The 18,353-nt window shown below is 47.3% G+C and overlaps 1 protein-coding gene across 1 annotated transcript; it reads left to right on the top strand.

The window, feature by feature from the left end:
• The first annotated feature begins 1,963 nt into the window (after positions 1-1,963).
• Positions 1,964-8,117, top strand: ran (RAN, member RAS oncogene family). Its single transcript, XM_052031906.1, has 7 exons — positions 1,964-2,066; positions 2,599-2,643; positions 3,726-3,810; positions 4,680-4,805; positions 4,887-5,074; positions 6,700-6,870; positions 7,682-8,117. Exons 2-7 carry the CDS (start codon positions 2,608-2,610, stop codon positions 7,724-7,726), a joined length of 651 nt encoding a protein of 216 aa, XP_051887866.1. The 5' UTR covers positions 1,964-2,066; positions 2,599-2,607; the 3' UTR covers positions 7,727-8,117.
• Positions 8,118-18,353: the final 10,236 nt, after the last annotated feature.

Here is an 18,353-nt window from a genome sequence, read left to right as displayed (position 1 = left end):
TGAATGCTGCTTATCTGATGCCATGTGCCTGTGATGCTGCTGCAGGTAAGTTTTTCATTGCACCTGTGCACACATGGACTTGTGCATCTGACAATAAACTCGACTTGACTTGACTAATCTACTAGAATTCTTTAAGGCTGTACCTTGTGGAGTAGATGAAGGGGAATCAGTGGATGTGCAGGTGCAGCAAGCAATTAGGAAGACAAATAACATCTTGGCCTTTATTGCAAGACGAATGGAGGAGAGGAGTGAGGTCGTCCAGGGCCCTGGTGAGACACAGTCTTGGTGCAGAGCGGGTGCAGCAAAGAATCACCAGACTGATTGCTGGGCTGCCGGGTCTGTTCTTTGAGGACAAGGTCTCTCCTTAGAACAATGGAACAACATTAGCTATCGTCCAGTCCTCCGGCACCTCAGCCGTGGCTAAGGGTATCTCTGCCAGGGCCCCTGCAATTTCTGCACTAGCCTCCCACGAGGTCCGAGGGGACACCTCGTCAGGCCCTGGGGATTTATCCACCTTGATTTGCCTCAAGACAGCCAGAACCACCTCTTCCGTAATCTGGATACAGTCCATGACCTATTTTTCTTGCAACTGTCTGCTATCTTTCTACAGATTTGTTCCTCTAAATCCCACTGACTATTGGGAGCTCTATAATATAGTCCCATTAACGTGGTCATCTCTTTCTTATTCCTCAGTTCCATCCAGATTGCCTCAGTAGATGAGCCCTCCAGTATTTCCTCCCTGAGCACTGCTGTGACATTTTCCCTCATGAGTAACGCCACACCTCCCCCTTTCATACCTCCCTATCACGTCTAAAACATCAGAAGCCTGGAACATTGAGCCACCAGTCCTGCCCCTCCTGCAACCAAGTCTCTCTAATGGCTGCACTTCATAATTCCACGTTCTGATCCATGCTCTAAGTTCATCTGCCTTACCTACAATACTACTTGCATTGAAATAGACGCATCTCAGAACATTAGCCCCACCATGCTCATCAACCAGTCGATTTCTGTCTCTGCTTGTAGGCTTAACACCTATTTTCCCCAGAGCCCCTCTACTTGCTGTCCTGCCACTCTGGTTCCCACACCCCTCCAACTCTAGTTTAAACTCCCCCCGAGCAGCACCAGCAAACCTTTCCGCAAGGATATTGGTCAGAGAAGTTTTGGATTGAGTGCACAGCATTCTTAAAGGGGTAGAGTGAGCAGCCAGAAGTCGTGGTCCACATTGGTACCAATGACATAGACAGGAAGGCTGACGAGTTCCTGCAAAGTGAGTTCAGGGAGTCAGGTGCTAAGATGGGACGTCCAGGGTGGTGATCTCAGGATTGCCACCCCTGCCAGGTGCTGGTGAGGCAAGAAGTAGGAAGGTGGTGCAGTTTAACACGTGGCTAATGAGATGGTGCAGGAAGGAGGGTTTCGGATGTTTGGACCATTGGGCTCCTGCAGGGCAGGTGGGACCTGTACAGAGGGGCTGGTCTGCAGCTGGACCACTCTGTCCCTCTCCCCACAGGCGCTGCCCGACCTGCTGAGCAAACCCAACAGTCTCTGCATTTAAGCAGGTTTTTAAAAAATTCTTATTTAACCCAGACATCAGCACTGCAAATGCACAGGTGCTGAGTAGCCCGGCACCGGCCGGAGCAGCCGTGCATGGCATGCAGGGCTGCAGGGCTGCAGGGTGCAGCCCCCCGGGAGCCGCGGCGCCACCACGTGCCCACCAGCGCCGCGCGCATGCTCAGTCCCCTCCCCGCCGCACTCCCCGAGGCGCGCATGCGCCCCGCTCCTCCCGCCCCCTCCGCCCGGCGCATGCTCAGTCGCTCCACCCACGCCCGGCCGCCCCTGCCCGGGCTGCGCATGCTCCGTCCCGCGGCTCCCCCCCCCACCACCACCCGCCGCGCGCGGCCGCGGACACCCCGCCCCCACTGCGCATGCTCCGTCCCTCCGCCCCGGCCCAGTGCGCATGCTCGCGGCCGCCCCCCGCCGGCGGGAGCGCGCCGGGCTGGGTCACGTGGTGCGGGCAGCGCGCTATTAGAGGATCGGGCGTCCATTTTGAGCGGAGACTCTTCTGGAAGGTGGGCGCGTGGCGGCGGGGGTCCGGTCCCCGGTCCCCGGTCCGGGGGGAGGCGGGGGCCGCGCCCGGGCGCCCAGCCGCCCGCCCCCCCCCCCCCTCCCGGCCGCATCACGCCGCCCGCCCGCCCCGCGCTCCCGGGCCTCAGGCGCCGGGTGTCGGCGGCCCCCGCCCGGCCCCGGGCCTCCCCGCTCGCCCGCCCGTCCGTCTCCCCGACCCCGACCCTCCGGCCTCCCGCTCGGCGCTGCGCCCACCCGCCCGCCCGGCCGCCCTCGGGTCCCGCCCGAACAAAGGCGGGAAGCGGGCCCGAGGCCTGCGGCCGGGCGGCTTCCCGCGCATCCTGGGGCTCCCCTCCCCCCATCCGCCCGCTGCCGCCCCGCCGTGCGCTGGGGGAGGGGGGGAGGGAGGCCCGGGCCCGCCGCCGCCGCGCCCGTCCTTTGTTACCGGGCCCGGGGGGTGGGGGGAGCGCGGGCCCCGCGCCGCCTGTCCGCCCGCCCGCCGCCGCCGCCGCTCACTGTCTGCTCTCCGCCCGCCAGGTGCGAACCATGGGAGACCAGGGAGAACCTCAAGTTCAGTTCAAGGTAAGGCCGCTGCCCCGGCCCGGGGACCGCGTGGTGGCCGCCGCCCGTCCGGCCCGGTCCCGGGCCCCGGGCCCGGCCCCTCCCCCGCATCCGGTACCCGGGGACCTGCCCACACCCCGGAGATCCGAGCACCCGGCACCGGCCCCTCTCCCCCTGAGGTGGCCGCCGGCCCCTCACCCTCGCTGCTGGTGTTGGATGGACAGTGTCTGCCCGCCGGCCGGCCGGCTACCCGCACCGCAGATACTCGCTGTAATTCTTCCACTTCACTGAATAGTTAAACTGACGCGGTAAATACTGGGAAACATTTTGTTAGCCTAAAAACGTGGGGCAGGACGTTGGATTTCCGCAAGTCAGCCTGTAAGTAGCCTGTGGTGCCCTGTAATGAAGTTTTAGATACTTAAAGGTGCACCCCATGTAATATTTAATATCAAGTGGTGGGTGATTGAGCCATTTGATATTCTTCACGTTATCCGTCATGTATGAATTAACCGTTTATACATCTATACGTTTATACATTAACCATTTGGCTCTGTTCTCATCTATGGATGTTTTCTAGCGAGAAATTGCAGTGGCACGGGAGTGCTGGCAGTGTTTGATCAGTTTGCCCCATCTTTGGTCATCTGACTGCAGTATTTGTCACTAGGTGTGTTTAGGGAATGCCATTATAGTCTCAAGTCCGGCTTGCCCACATCCATCTGAGATTGCTGCAAGATTGGACCAGTAGTTATATTAACTGGCCAAGTAGAATAAATTGATTAGTCTGGTGTGACAACATATAAAAACTGCAGTGAAATGAAATGCAGACAAAGGTGAGGAATAAACCAATGGAAAAACTAAATGAAATGACCTTAAGGGAGTGATGATTTGGTGTTCTTTTGATATTTGTGAATATGGCTGCAAAAGAGTCATTTTGGCCTTCCTTATTCTTGACTGATACCAATAGTGTTAATCAGGACGAGGAACACTTTTCCCAAAGTGTAAGCAGAGCAGTTTTGCTCCATGAGTCAAGACTTGCACATTCCTGCTTTATTGGTTAGATCTGTTTCACTAAAAAATAATGGAATCATATTACTTTTCTCTAGCTTGTACTCGTAGGAGATGGCGGCACTGGTAAAACAACTTTTGTGAAGCGCCATATGACTGGTGAATTTGAAAAGAAGTATGTAGGTAGGTACATTGTGATAGAACTGTTCCACCCATTGTACTCAATTTGATTAATGACAAACCTTGATAGACCTGCCCAATCCCATGCCTTAATCTTTCTCTCAGCATGTTAAGTTTTTTGCTTCCAGTATTTGTAGCTTTTCTGTAAATGTTATTCACTGCCCTTCTGGAGAACATTCCAGATCAACTTGCTGTAATTTTTAATATTGCTTATAAATAGCTTTAAATCCTGCCCCTTTGACTGGCCGCAGCACGTGACAAGTTACTCATTCAATCTCGCTGGTACTCTTCAATAACTTTAATGTAGAGCCATGATTGCTGTTCTGACTAGCTACTTAAAAATATTTTAACTGAAGTCTGTTCTTGGTTCCATTCTAGTAAGACTTTGATTTTGGTACTGTGTGCCCAGAATTGGTGCAAATCACTTGCCAGTGCTTTACAAAGGTTGAGTACAATTTCCAGACCCCTATAGCATTGTGGGTCTAGTATGCCTCTTTTTTTAGCAGCTTTCTCACTTTATAGCCCCTTCAAAGACTTGTGCAAGTATATCCCAAAACCTTTGTTTCTTCACATTTTTTAAAAATTGTATTATTTAGTTTATACTGCCTTTATTCTACATAATAAATCACTTGATGCTCCCTGAATTGCAGATTTTATCTATATATTATGCCAGCCTATGCCATTCAGGAGAGGGATATCATTCTTGCTGTTTACTGCACTTAATTTTCACATCGGCAGACTAGGAAATGTCATTTGAAAGCCCAGATATTCATCTCAGCCACTGTTATATCATTAAAGACTGTAATATTTGAGCTGCATGTTGAATTCCTTGTGAATGTTGGAGTAATTTGTGTGGGATTTTCCCTTTACAGCAACTTTGGGTGTTGAAGTTCACCCATTAATGTTCCATACTAACAGAGGTGCCATCAGATTTAATGTGTGGGATACTGCTGGTCAAGAGAAATTTGGTGGTCTCCGGGATGGTTATTATATTCAAGGTAAGACTTTAAATGATGCCACTCTTGACAGTGATGTTTTTTAATATTGTCCTGGGTTCTTACTTTCTATTTCTTTAACAGCTCAATGTGCCATTATCATGTTTGATGTAACTTCACGGGTGACTTACAAGAATGTGCCTAACTGGCATAGAGATTTGGTGCGAGTGTGTGAAAACATCCCCATTGTGCTGTGTGGCAACAAAGTTGACATTAAAGACAGAAAAGTGAAGGCAAAATCTATTGTCTTCCACAGGAAGAAAAATCTTCAGGTATGGCATCTGTAAATTTTGTAATGCAAAACACTGCTGGAGGAACTCAGCAGGCCAGGCAGTATCTGTGGAGAAAAGCAGGCAGTCAGTGTTTCTGGTCAGGACCCTTCTTCAGGACTGAAGATGGGAAAAGGGGAAGCCCAATATAGGAGGGAAAAGCAGAGTAGTGAGAGGTGGACAAAAGGGAGGTGGTGTGGGCACAGGGTGATGAGAGGTAGATGCTGGTAAGAGATAGTGATGGGCAGGTGTGGGGGAGGAGGGGAGAGCAGATCCACCAGGGGATGGGTCAAAGGGAAGGAGAGGAAAAAAGAGGCTAGGAGAGGGAAGAGGAGAAGTGGCGTGGTTGGGGGGGATTAAAGTGGGAGAATTGGCATGACATTGAATTCAGCATCTGCAGTCCTTTGTTTCTCCTCTAAATTTTGTACCTGTCAGAATTGGCAGATGTTGAATATGTAGTACCAAACAGTGTTTCCAATGCACCCACATCTGTTCAACTGAAATACTTGCATTTTCAGTGAGCGCTTTGATTTGGAAAGGATTTGAATAAAAAAACTGGTTCTCATTTTACTCGGGCAATGTTTAGCCATACAATCTTCAGTTAAGCTAGGAGCATTCCATTGGAAAGCTGCTAGGCAGCTGGTAATTACTGGAATGTCACTGGTGAGAGGCTGAATTTTGGAAACCTATGTCAAATTGCTACTTGTAGGTTTACTGAGGAATGATTCTAAAGCTGCTGGTTTACTCCACGGTGAAGCCATTTGTTTAAAATCCATTGTTTTTGGGGAGCTTTGAAAGGGGTAATGGGGAGGAAATCTGACTTCAGTTGCAGCTTGCTTAGGGTTCAATTAAGAGCAAGAGTTGCAAACTCTTGGGGAAGGAGTAGATATTAGCTGAAAATGCCATTTGCTTTGCAAGTTGTATATTAATGTCTGACATCTCGCTGTAATTTCAGTTTTGTCTATACTCAGCGGCAGTTTGAGGGGATGTTTGTAAGTTAAATCTGAAAGTCAAGGCTTTTCAGTGCAGAGCATTTGTTCAGTAAATCCATAGTTGGGTCTTCACTCTCAAAGTGCAGCAAGCTTGGATGGCATATTTCTTTGGAAGGCAGGTGGGGTTATTTGAATCATCTGAGAAATGGAAACCAGTGAAGTTACTGAGCAGTTTCGATGCTTTCAGAAGTTAGTGGGTGGGTTCTTTTGGGACTTGGAAGGAGGGTTATTGTGATAGATTTCAGTATTACTCAGTTTGGGCATCAGGGCTAAAAGTTCCAGAAAACATTGTGGCTAACGGGAGCTGGTGTGGTAGTGCCTGGGCAACTAGTTGATTTTCTAATGACAAAATGGCTTTGTTTTTTACTTAACCCTTTTGAATTCAGACTTTTGAAACATAATTGTCATTTTTAAAAAAAATTTGAGTTATCACATGTTAAAACTTGTTAAATCCCTGCTTTTATTTTTAAATCCATCTTTAATGTTCTCACTCATTGGTGAGGTTTAACAAAATAGAATGATGTGTATTGCAATTGTTCCTTTTAGTTAGAGGCCATTCACACCAACATCATTGCTCAAATCCTGACAGTGGAAGTTTTGCTGACTGCTCATTGATGTTTGCTTGCTTCCTTGCAGTACTATGACATTTCTGCCAAAAGCAACTACAACTTTGAGAAGCCATTCCTGTGGCTTGCCAGGAAACTCATTGGAGATCCCAATTTGGAGTTTGTTGCTATGCCAGCTTTGGCACCACCAGAGGTTCAGATGGACCCTGCATTAGCAGCACAATATGAAGAGGAGCTCAAGGTACAGTAGTAATACTTGGTTAATCTGGGTCACTAAACCCGTAAATACCCTGAGTAAGTTGCTATGGTTTCATGTTTGCTGCTTACTAGTACTTTCTGGCCTTAAAATAAGGTTATTATAAATGAGCTGATGGATGTAGAACATTTCTACATCTGCACTTTTTCATGTGATCCTTGGCAGATCAGTTGATTGCTGTAAAGACATGAGTACAGTGGTGCAGAACTTTTCTGAGCTTAAACCAATGAAAATATCAGCCAAAAAGGTTTACGTTTGCAGTTTTGAAAGCAGAATTTACTTGATCTTGATATTAATTTATCAGTAAGATTGCTACCAAGGTGCTGGAACACTTGGCTCTGTCAGTCTCTAATGTCTGTAATTTGCATCTTGAGGTTTGAATTTTGTAGTAGATTGTGATATTCTGGAGTACTGACACCAATTTGGTATGATCTGTCGGCAGGATTTCTTGGTGTTTGTGGCAGTCTTTACTGATTAGGAAAGCATCTGTCCACCACTTAGTCTCCTGGAGAAGGTGGATGCATCTACCCATGTAGAAGACTTGTCAGAACTTAGAACTGACATACCTAGTCATGTTTTTTGGAAACAATCCACAAAATATACTGAAACACTTGTACTATATCTGTTGCATTGAGGTGTGTAAAATTGGGTGCAAATTTTGGGCTCATTGAATTTACATTGGAATAGTGCTACAGTTTCAAGCTTTCCTTCCTGCCTGTATCCTGCATACAAGTACAAATGCTAGCTAGTGAAATGCATTTTTATTAAATGTCTGCTTTTGTTTTCAATATACCAGGTTGCTCAAGACACTGCATTGCCAGATGAAGATGATGACCTGTGAATTGATGGCTGGAGTCGAACACAGCAGCCTAGTTTTATAGGCAGCTGTCCTGTGATGCAGTGTTTGCCAGTTAATTAGCTGAACAGAGCTTAAGTGCTTATAATCTTTAGGAGGCTAAAGGAGTTGAAATTGGGAGTGAATGCTGTGCAGTATGACAATATTCTTCACATTTAGACCTGTGTACTTGATACTAAAACTGTTGATAAACTGCAACATTTGAGTGATGCATAATTTAATTTATGATACTGGTAAAATCACAATACATCGTTTCAAGTTGTATGTTAATGTCATTCCTACTTTTTGTTAACTTTTTGTTTAGATCATAGTTGATCTTAATAAAGTTGTATTCCAAATGTCTCCATGAATTGTGGCATTAAAGTGCTCAGCATTACTTTCAAAAGTCATTGTTTTTAACCTGTGTTTAATCCACCACCCTAGTGATGCTTGCAGTGGTTACTTTAAGTGATTCTTTGGGAAGAACTGACTTTCCATTTAAGGAAATGTGCAAAGAATCCATGTGGAGGAGCAGGTCCTTCATGTTACTGGTGTACAAAGTGCAACTTCTGACTGAGGGTAAGGAGAATATGTTAAGGATAAATATTAGCCAAAACTGAACTTGCTGCTCTATCTTAATAGTGCGATGTTATCATGTGATCATCGTTGAACATAATGGAGGGGGTGCACCCTGAGTGCAGGACTTCCCCAGTACCATTGCTAGAATGCTCAACACCATGCTGAAGCCTTGAGTTGGGTATGAGTAAGGAATGTCCTGCTCACTGAGCAGTTGATAAATTTATAGATGTGGAAACCAATTAGAAGCATCTTACTGGAAACCATAATTAGAAATACATACTTCAATTTGTATAATTGACTTGTGAGAAACTGAGCTTGTGGTGTGACTCATTTGTTCAAAATGAATTTTAAAATTAAATACAGATGTATTTAATAATCTGGTTTTGGAGTCTGCTGTAATTACAGAAGGGTGTCTCCATATTGCAGATTCCCCTTCCTAGTGTCACAATGAGATTCCATCCAATAAGAGGACAGATCTTCACCACATGTAAATGGTATTTCTCACCCTTAAGCTTTTATGGAAACCAAGTTGGTAAATATTTGAAGGATCAGGGAATTAAGGGCTGTGAGGAATTGACACAAGATGAGACTTGGGGCAGATCAGCCATTATCATTGAATGGCAGTGCAGGCTTGAGTGGTGTACTGCTGGTCTGATTGTTTACATGGGATCCATGTTGACATGAAAATCTTCAGACAGATTTGCTTTTAATTGGTTTCCAGATCTATAAATCTCAATGCTTCAGTAGGCAGTGCATTCAAATTAGTCATGGGTTTGAGGGTTTTTTGTCTGAACTCCCAACATAAAATTAACTGGTATCCTAGCCTCTCCTTGTAACTCAGGCCTTTCAGTCCTAGTAATGTACTTGTGATTCTCTGGGGATGCACTATTGTCTGACTACACATGGAGTTAAACATTGAAGCACCACTTTGAAAGCTGGGAAGTTTTCTGCATTGACCCAAGAGATCCCATCCCAGTGCTCAAGTAAGGCTGTGACAGTGTACCAACCACCTGGTGGTAACTGTGCTTCATCTCAACAATGTTTCAGCTGGAGTTAATCTACAGGCAAAAAGGTACCTGTTCAATGCTTCATTCCAGACCCTCATTCACCCACTCCCACCATTGATTTACTCTGTACAGGGTCAGTTGTACAGCATGGAAACAGGCCTGTCTGCGCAGACCAAGATGTCTTAGATGAGCTAGTCCCATTTGCTTGCATTTGGCCCATATCCCTCAATCTCTTCTATCCATGTCCAAATGTCATAAACATTATAGTTGTACCCACCTCTACAGCTTCCTCTGGCAGCTTGTTCCATGTACCCACCACCTTCTGTGTAGGGTGTGGGGCAGAAGAAAGTAAGTTGCCTCATGCCTTTTAAATCTCTCCCCTCAAATCTGTGTTCCCTAGTTTGAGTTCCTTGCACTGGGGAAAAAGCTTGTGACCATTCACCTTATCTACCCCCTCATGATTTTATATACTGATACAAGGTCACCCCTTGGGCTCCTTTGCTATTGGGGGGGGGGGGGGGTGGAATCCCAACCCCCCCCCCCCCCCCCCCCCCCCCTTGTAACTCAAGTCCTGGTAACATCCTTGTGAATTTTTCTGTATTTTTAGCTTAATGACATCCTTTTAGCTGGGTGACCAGAACTGTGCACAGTACTCCCAAGTATGGTCTCACCAACAACTTGTGCAGTTGCAACACAAGAGTACTAATTTCCTTACTCAATGCCCTAACCAATGAAGGCAAGTGTACTAAACATCTTCACCACTGTCAGGGAACTATGTACCTGACCCCCAGATCTGTCCTATTATCTCCAGCTATTTACTGTGCAAGTCCTGCCCTGGTTTAACTTCTCAAAATGCAACATCTTGCAAATTCCATCCTGCTGTTCCTCGACCCACTTCCTCAGTCCATCTAGATCCTGTTGTAATCTTAGATAACCTTCACTGTCCACTGCACCATCATCTGCAAACTTACCATGTTAACAATATTATCATCCAGATTGTTTTATATATAAATCTATAAAAAATATACAAATATTTTTATATACAAAAACAAACTGTATATTATATATATAAATAAATAAAAACACACTGGACCCAGCACCAATTCCTGTGGCACACTACTGGTCATGGGCTTCCAATTTGAATAAAAAAGCACTCCACTACCATCCTCTGACTCCTAATTTTGTGTCCAATTGGCTAGCTCACCTGTGTCCCAGTTGATCTAACATTCCTGGCCAGCCTACTGCATGGGAACCTGTCAAACATCTTGCTAAAGTCCATGTAGACAAGTCTACCATTCTGCCCTCACCAATCCTCTTCATGACCTCTTCAAAAAAAAAAACCTCAAAACAAACTTGTGCGGCATGTTTTCCAATGCTCCAAGCCATGCTAACTATTCCTAATCAGTCCTTGCCATTCCAAATACTGGTAGATCCTGTCCATCAGAATGTTCCTGCCACTGATGTTAGGCTCACTAGCCTGTAATTTCTTGGCTTGTACTTGCAGCCCTACCTAAAGACACATTAGCCACACTCCAGTCTTCTGGTACCTCACTTGTGGCTGGAGATGATGCCAGAGCCCCTGCAGTTTCTTCCCGAGCTGTGCACAATGTCCTACAATTCACTTGGTTAGACCCTGGGGATTTATTCACCTTAATATGCCTTAAGACTGTCAGCACTGCTTCTTGTATAAAGCTGATATGTTTCAATACGTTATTCTTTTCCCCTGATCCCTTAGCTTCCATGACCTTCTCTATGGTAAATACAGACGAGAACACCTTGCCCATCTCCAGTGGCTCCACGTACCAAATTGATCCTTAAGGGGACCTATTCTTTTCCTTGTTACCCTTTTGCTCGTAGCCTCTCAGGATTTTCCTTTACTTCATCTGCCAAGGATATTGAAAAGGCAAAATTGCAGTCAGTTGGATGGGCTGAAATGTGTCTAATGTGAGAAGTATCGGGAACAAGGCTGATAAACTTAAAGCGTGGGTAAGTACGTGGAACTACAACGCTGTGGCCATTACAGAGACTTGGCTGTCACAAGGGCAGGAATGGCTACTGGATATTCCGGGGTTTAGATGTTTCAAAAGGGACAGGGATGGAGATAGAAGAGGTGGGGGAGTGGCTTTGCTGATCAGGGACTGCGTCACAGCTGTAGAAAGGGAGGATGTCTGGAAGGATCGTCCACTGAGTGTGGGTGGAAGTCAGAAATAGGAAGGGAGCGATCACTCTATTGGGAGTATTCTACAGACCACCCCAATAGCAGCAGAGATGCTGAGGAGCAGATCGGGAGGCAGATGTTGGAGAGGGGCAAAAATAACAGGGTTGTTGTCATGAGTGATTTCAACTTCGCTAATATTGATTGGCACCTCCTTCGTGTAAAGGTAGATGGGGCGGAGTTTGTTAGGTGTGTACAGGAAGGATTCCCGACACAGTATGTGGAGGGGCCGACTAGAGAGGCTGTACTGAACCTGGTACTAGGCAATGGGCCTGACCAGGTTTCAGATCTCGGTGGGAGAGCATTTTGGAGACAGTGACCATAACTCCTTGACCTTTACTGTCGCCTTGGAGAGGGGTAGAAAAATGGAGGGCTATGTGTGAGGGAAGGGTTAGGTAGATCTTAGAAATGTCGGTACAACATCGTGGGCCAAAGGGCCTGTACTGTGTTGTAATGTTCTATGTTCTAATATCTCATGTCCTCTTTTTGCCCTCCTGGTTTCCCTCTTAAATTACTCCTACATCCATGATCAAGGGATTTGCTTGATCCCAGCTGTCTATACCTGACACTCATCTAATTTTTGTTGGCCTGTGCCTCAATATCCCTCATCAGCCAGGATTCCCTCATCTTGCCAGCCTTGCCCTTCTCTCTAACAGGAACTTGCTGGCCTTGAACTCTCCCTATCTCACTTTTCAAAGCCTCCCACTTGCCAGTTGTCCCTTTAGCTGCAAACAACCTCCCCCAATCAACTTTTACAAATTCTGTCTAATGCCTCCGAAATTTGCCTTGCCCCAATTTAGGATTTTAGTTGGAAACACGAGATGGCAGAAGCTGGAATCTAGAGCAACAATCTATCAGCTGAGGAACTCGGTGGGTCGAGCAGCATCTGTGAGGGGAATCCTTCTGAGTTCCTCCAGTTTACTTGTTGTTTTAGGATTTTAATTTGTTCACCAGTCTGATCTCTTTCCATAACTATTTTAAAACTAGTAGAGTAATGGTCACTGGTCCCAAAGTGCCCCCCCCCCACCCCCACTTGCTCAACTCATTTATGGAGTCATAGAGCAATACAGCACGGATACAGGCCCTTCGGCCCAACAGTCCATACCGACCATGGTGCTCACCCAACTAGACCCAATTTCCTGCGTTTGGTCCATATCCCTCCAAGCCCCACCCCTCCATGTACCTATCCAAGTGCTGCTTAAATGATCCTGTTGTACCTACCTCACCCACTTCCTCTGGCAGCTCGTTCCATCTACTCAAGGTTGCCCCTCAGGTTCCTTTTAAATCTTTCCCCTCTCACCCCAAACCTATGCCCCCTAGTTTTGGACTCCCCTACCCTGGGGAAAAGACTGTTACTATCCACCTTATCTATGCCTCTCATAATTTTAAACACTTCTATAAGGTCGCCCCTCATTCTCTTAAATTCCAAGGAATAAAGACACAGCCAGGCCGACCTCTCCCTGTAACTCAGGCCCTCGAGTCCTGGCAACATCCTCGCAAATCTTCTCTGCACTCTGTCCAGTTTAACCACATCTTTCCAATAGCAGGGCGACCAAAACTGTACCCAGTGCTCCAAGTGCGGCCTCACCAATGACTTGTACAACTGCAACATAATGTCCCAACTGCTGTACTCAGTGGCCTGACTGACGAAGGCCAGCGTGTTAAATGCCTTCTTCACCACCCTGTCTACCTGTGACGTTCCTTTCAACAAATGATGCACCTGTATTCCTAGATCCCTCTGTTCCATTACACTCCACAGTGCCCTACCATTCACAGTACAAGTCCTACACTGGTTTGACTTTCCAAAATGCATCACCTCACACATCTGTGTTGAAATCATTTGCCGCTCCTTGGCCCACTTCCCTAACTGATCAAGATCCCCCTGTAATCTACGGTAACCTTCTTCACTATCAACGACACCTCATTTTGTGTCATCAGCAAACTTACTGACCGAGCCTTGTGCATTCGCATCCGAAACATTTATATAAATAATGAATAACAGGGGTCTCAACACCGACCCCTGCGGCACACCACTAGTCACTGGCTTCCATTCTGAGAAACAACCTTCAACCACCACCCTCTGCTTCCTACCTCCGAGCCAAGTTTGTATCCACCTAACTAGCTCTCCCTGGATTCCATGGCCCCTAACCAGACCAGCCTACCATGTGGGACCTTGTCGAAGGCTTTGCTGAAGTCCCAATAGACAACATCCACTGCCCTACCCTCACATACCCTTTTGGTTACCTCTTCAAAAAAAAACTCTAAAAGATTTGTCAAGCACGAATTTCCACACACAAAGCCACGCTGACTCCTCCGAATCAGACTCTGTCTATCCAAATGTTGGTAGATCCTGTCCCTCAGAATTCCCTCTAGTGACTTCCCCACTACTGACGTCAGGCTGACTGGCCTGTAGTTCCTTGGCTTGCCCTTGTTACCTTTCTTAGACAACAGGATGACATGAGCCACCTTCCAGACTTCGGGAACTTCACCAGTGGCTAATGATGAAGCAAATATCTCCACAAGGGCCTCCGCAATTTCTTCTCCAGCCTCCTACAAAGTTCTAGGATGCACTCGGTCAGGCCCTGGGGATTTATCCACCTTAATGCGCTGTTAAGTGCAAATAACTCCTCCCTGGTAAAATGAACTTCCTCTAAAACATCGCCACTGTTTCCTTTCTCTTGAGCAACGATGATTTTCTTCTCAGTAAACACCGAGGAGAAATTTTTGTTACAAATCCCACCCATTTCCTGTGGCTTTAGACAAAGGCGGCCCCGCTGATCTCTAAGGGGACCTACTCTCTCCCTAGTCATCCTTTTACTCTTAATATCTCTATAGAACCTCTTGGGATTGTCCTTAACCTTTCTTACCAGATCTATCTCGTACCTTCTCTTTGCCCTTCTAATTTCCCTCTTGTGCATTCTTAATCTTTTTATAGTCATCAAGGGATTCACTCATCCCCGACCTCCTAAATACAATGTATGCTTCCTTCTTTTTCCTGACCAGAGCCTCGATACCCCTCATTAGCCAGGCTTCCCTAAATTTGCCAGATTTACCCTTCACCCTGACAGGAACGTGCTGTCCCTGGACCTCCTGTTGTCCCTGTTTCCCAACAGGAAGTCTAGTGTTGCCCCCCCTCTCTAGTAGGGACATCTGTGTACTGTCTGAGAAAATGTTCCTGGACACATTTAACAAATTCTGCTCCATCCAAGTCCTTTGTAGGAAGGCAGTCCCAGTCAATATGAGGGAAGTTGAAATCCCCTCCTACTACAACCCTGTTATACTTACAGCTACCTGCGACCTCCCTGTATACTTGCTCCTCTAGTTCCCGTGACTATTGGGAAGCCTATAATACAATCCCTTCAAAGTGATCATCCCCTTATTTCTAGGTTACTCACTCCATGTCTTGCTCCTACCTGTCCTGTCCACTGAACTTGCTTCAAAGTTAATATTTGGCCTCAACTTGCCCACCTGCCTCCCTACTGCTTTGGGTCCCACCCCACTGCCAGAGTAACACAGACGAATCTCCTGCCAGGATATTGGTCCCCCTCCAGTTCAGGTGCAACCCATCCCTCTTGTACAGGTCACCTCTTCCCCCAGAGGAGATCCAGTGGTCCGAGAACCTGAACCCTTCCCTCCTGCACACATCTCCTCAAATGTTCTGCAACTACTCAGACACATCCTCAACCCTGGCACCCGGGAGGCAACTCACCATCCCGGAGTCTCGTTCGTGGCCACGGAACCTCCTGCCTGTCTCTCTAACTATCGAGTCTCCTACCACTACAGCCCTCTTTGTCTCCATTCTGGCCTGCTGTGCATTGGAGCCAGTTGTTGTACCACAGACCTGGCTGCTGCTCCTCTGAAAGGCCATCACTGCAACAGAATCCAAAACCAGATACTTGTTGGTGGGGGGAATGGCCACAGGGGAATCCTGCACTCTCTGCCTACCCCTGTACCTTTCCCGGTGGACACCCAGCTACTTGCTACCAGTATCTCGGGTGTGACCACCTCACTGAAGTCCTGTCAATGATGCTCTCAGTGTCCCAGATGCTCCCGAGTGAGTCCAACTGCAGCTCCAGTCAAACGCTGCGGTCAGTCAGGAGCTGCAGCCGGACACACGTCCCACAGCTATAGTCACCAGGGACACTGGGAGTTTCCCTGATCTCCCACATCCTGCAGGAGGAGCATGGACTGCCCTGACTGCCTTCTCTAAACCACCAAGACTACAGAGGAAAGTTAAAGATCTTACCTTGTCTTACCGTTACCACTGCTCAGCCTCTTCACCAAAGCTTCTCGAGACAAAACCTCAGCACTTCCAACTCAACAACAGCCACTCTCACAATGTACGCTCCACCAAAGCTCAGCACCTTTTAAATACTCACTCCGGAGTCCGGCAGGACCAGGGACCAATTGTTCACCCTTGGGAGTGCAAACACCTTCCACGACTGCTTCACAGAAACATGTAAGAGAATGGGCCTCACAGTAAATATTCAGAGGACGGACTAGTACAACACGGCTGCCTCAACAATTAAAATCTGCAATAACATCTTGAAAATAAGGATTACTTTCCATATCTTGGGAGTCTGCTCTCAGCGAAAGCTGACGTCAGTGTCGAAACTTCTAACCACATCTACTACATCAATACAGCCTTTGACTGAGGAAGGAAGTGTTCGAAGGTCATGACGTCTAACCCAGCAGCGAGCTCACGGTCCACAGGGCAGCATGCTTCAGAGAAAGTACCAACCAACAGTTACCACCGGCACAGAACTCTCCAAGTCCACCAGCAGGAGAGCTGAAACAACATCCCCAGCTTCAAGGCTCTGACTATGTTTGACTCTTTCCAATGGGTGGACTATGTTGTCCACCCACTCTACACCAGACACCTGACACAAGCACCCTGAGCTCCATCACAGCAAAGGGTCTCCAGAAAAGGGAAAACACTTCAAGAACATTCTCAAAGTTTCCTTGAAGAAATGTAACATCCTCAGGGGAATCCGTGGCCCTGGTAAAGGAGGACCTGGAGTGTCACGGAGATACTTGAGACTGCAGATACTGGAACAAGGAGCTGGAGGAACTCAGCGGGTCGGGCAGCATCTGTGGAGGGAAATGGACAGTCCACGTTTCAGGTCAAGACCCTCCATCTGGATCCTTCATCTCGACCTGAAACATCACTTCCCTCCACGGATGCTGCCTGACCCGCTGAGTTCCTCCAGTGGTTTGCTTCTTTTGGAAAGGTGCTGGGTTCTTTGGGCAGCTACAAAGGGAGCATACTAAAGGCTGAGTTCAGGCAACAGGAGGTATAAACACCACTCACCTGCCTTGTCAAACACAGCAAGTCGTTCTCCCTCCTGCTGCATCGGCCAAGAAGATGGTTCAGAGAAGGAGACGGGTTTGTGTCGTTGGGCTCTGATTAGCTGGGACTGCACTGAGCTGAAATGTTTGCGACGGGCGGGTAGGTGGCAGCGTTGGACCAGGCAGCAGTCTCAACCTTTCCTCACCCTCACACCGTGCGCCTCAGATCAGTTTTTCAAATTACTTGTTATTCAATTCACTTTTTTGACATTTTACCAGTGAACGGCTTTTATCTGCAATTTTTCTTGTTTCCTGTGTTGTTCTGTACACTTCCACCAATATATTTTGAAATAAAGACTTCGATTTATGAAGTGCTTTTCACCACCTCGGGAAATCCTGTGCCTTACAGCCAATGAAACATTTCTTTCCTCAGTCAGTGAGGCAGAAAATTATGCACAGCAAGATCCCACTAACAGATAATGTGATGCTTGTTGAGGGAGAATTCTTGGCCAGGGCACTTGGGAGAATGCCCCTTTTCTGTGGAATTCTGCAGTGGGATTTTTAAATTGAGGGCAAAGCTGGATCTTGGTTTTGTTTCTCATTCTCAGGGAAGTCTTTTGTCAGTCCGGTGATGGGCAGGTCTGAGGAGCAGATCCCTGGAGTGGAGCATGGAATCACCTCTTGGTAAATCCCAGCCTTGTCAGGGAGAGCCACATCCTGAGACATGATTATTTCAGAAGGTTCTGTTCACAGCTAGGTTCAGAAAGGAGGAGGGCAGATTTGGGCCCTGGAAGTAGGATTCTTTAAATTGAACCATCTGTTACCTCCAGACTTCACTAAAGACGCTCCCGGCGACCTCTCTGCAAAACCATCTTACTGTCCATGTGCTAACTCAGCCCCTGTCCCAGTCACCCTCACCTCACTGGCACCTCTCCAGCAACATCTCCAGCTTAAAATTCCCATCACTTCAAACTCCTCCATCACCTCCCTCCCTATCTGTGTGAATCTTACAGCCCCATAACCCTCAATTCTGGCCTCTTAATCTATCCCCAAATGCAACTGCTGCACCTGGCAGCCATGCCTTCTGCAGAGGCCCTAATCTCTGCTATTCCTTCCCTGAATGTCCCTGTCTAATGCCTCAAAACCTACCTCTAATCAAGGTTTTGCACATCTGCTCATGCGGTGAGGCATCGTGTTGTCTGGTATTGTTCCTGTGAAGTGCCCCAGGACGAATCACCAGGTTAATCGTGCAACCTAATGCAAGTTATGATTGGCAAGATCACAAGTGGGGAAGGGTTGCTTGGTTCAAGGATCACAGCAGCTCTGACACACATTCAGTGAGCAGGGTGGGCTCCTGCTGTGGTATCCATGGTTCTCAGCTGGTGTCTCTGGCTCCAAATACCAGCTCAGAACCAACAGTGAGGGTCAAAGGTTAGAAGTGATGAAGAGGATGTTTTATTGATCCAATAAGTGGTGAGGGTCTGCTGGAGGGCAATGGAAGCAAAAATGCCCCACACTGAAGCACTCCCCGGATGTTTGCTCC

The sequence above is a fragment of the Pristis pectinata genome, chromosome 17 (genome assembly GCF_009764475.1).
Source record: "Pristis pectinata isolate sPriPec2 chromosome 17, sPriPec2.1.pri, whole genome shotgun sequence".
NCBI classification, from domain to species: domain Eukaryota; kingdom Metazoa; phylum Chordata; class Chondrichthyes; order Rhinopristiformes; family Pristidae; genus Pristis; species Pristis pectinata.
This window is presented reverse-complemented; position numbering and strand designations above follow the sequence as displayed.

Coding starts and splice junctions, on each gene's coding strand:
- ran (XM_052031906.1), top strand. CDS start 2,608: ATGGGAGACCAGGGAGAACCTCAAGTTCAGTTCAAG. Junction 2,644..3,725: donor AACCTCAAGTTCAGTTCAAG/GTAAGGCCGCTG, acceptor ACTTTTCTCTAG/CTTGTACTCGTAGGAGATGG. Junction 6,871..7,681: donor AATATGAAGAGGAGCTCAAG/GTACAGTAGTAA, acceptor TCAATATACCAG/GTTGCTCAAGACACTGCATT.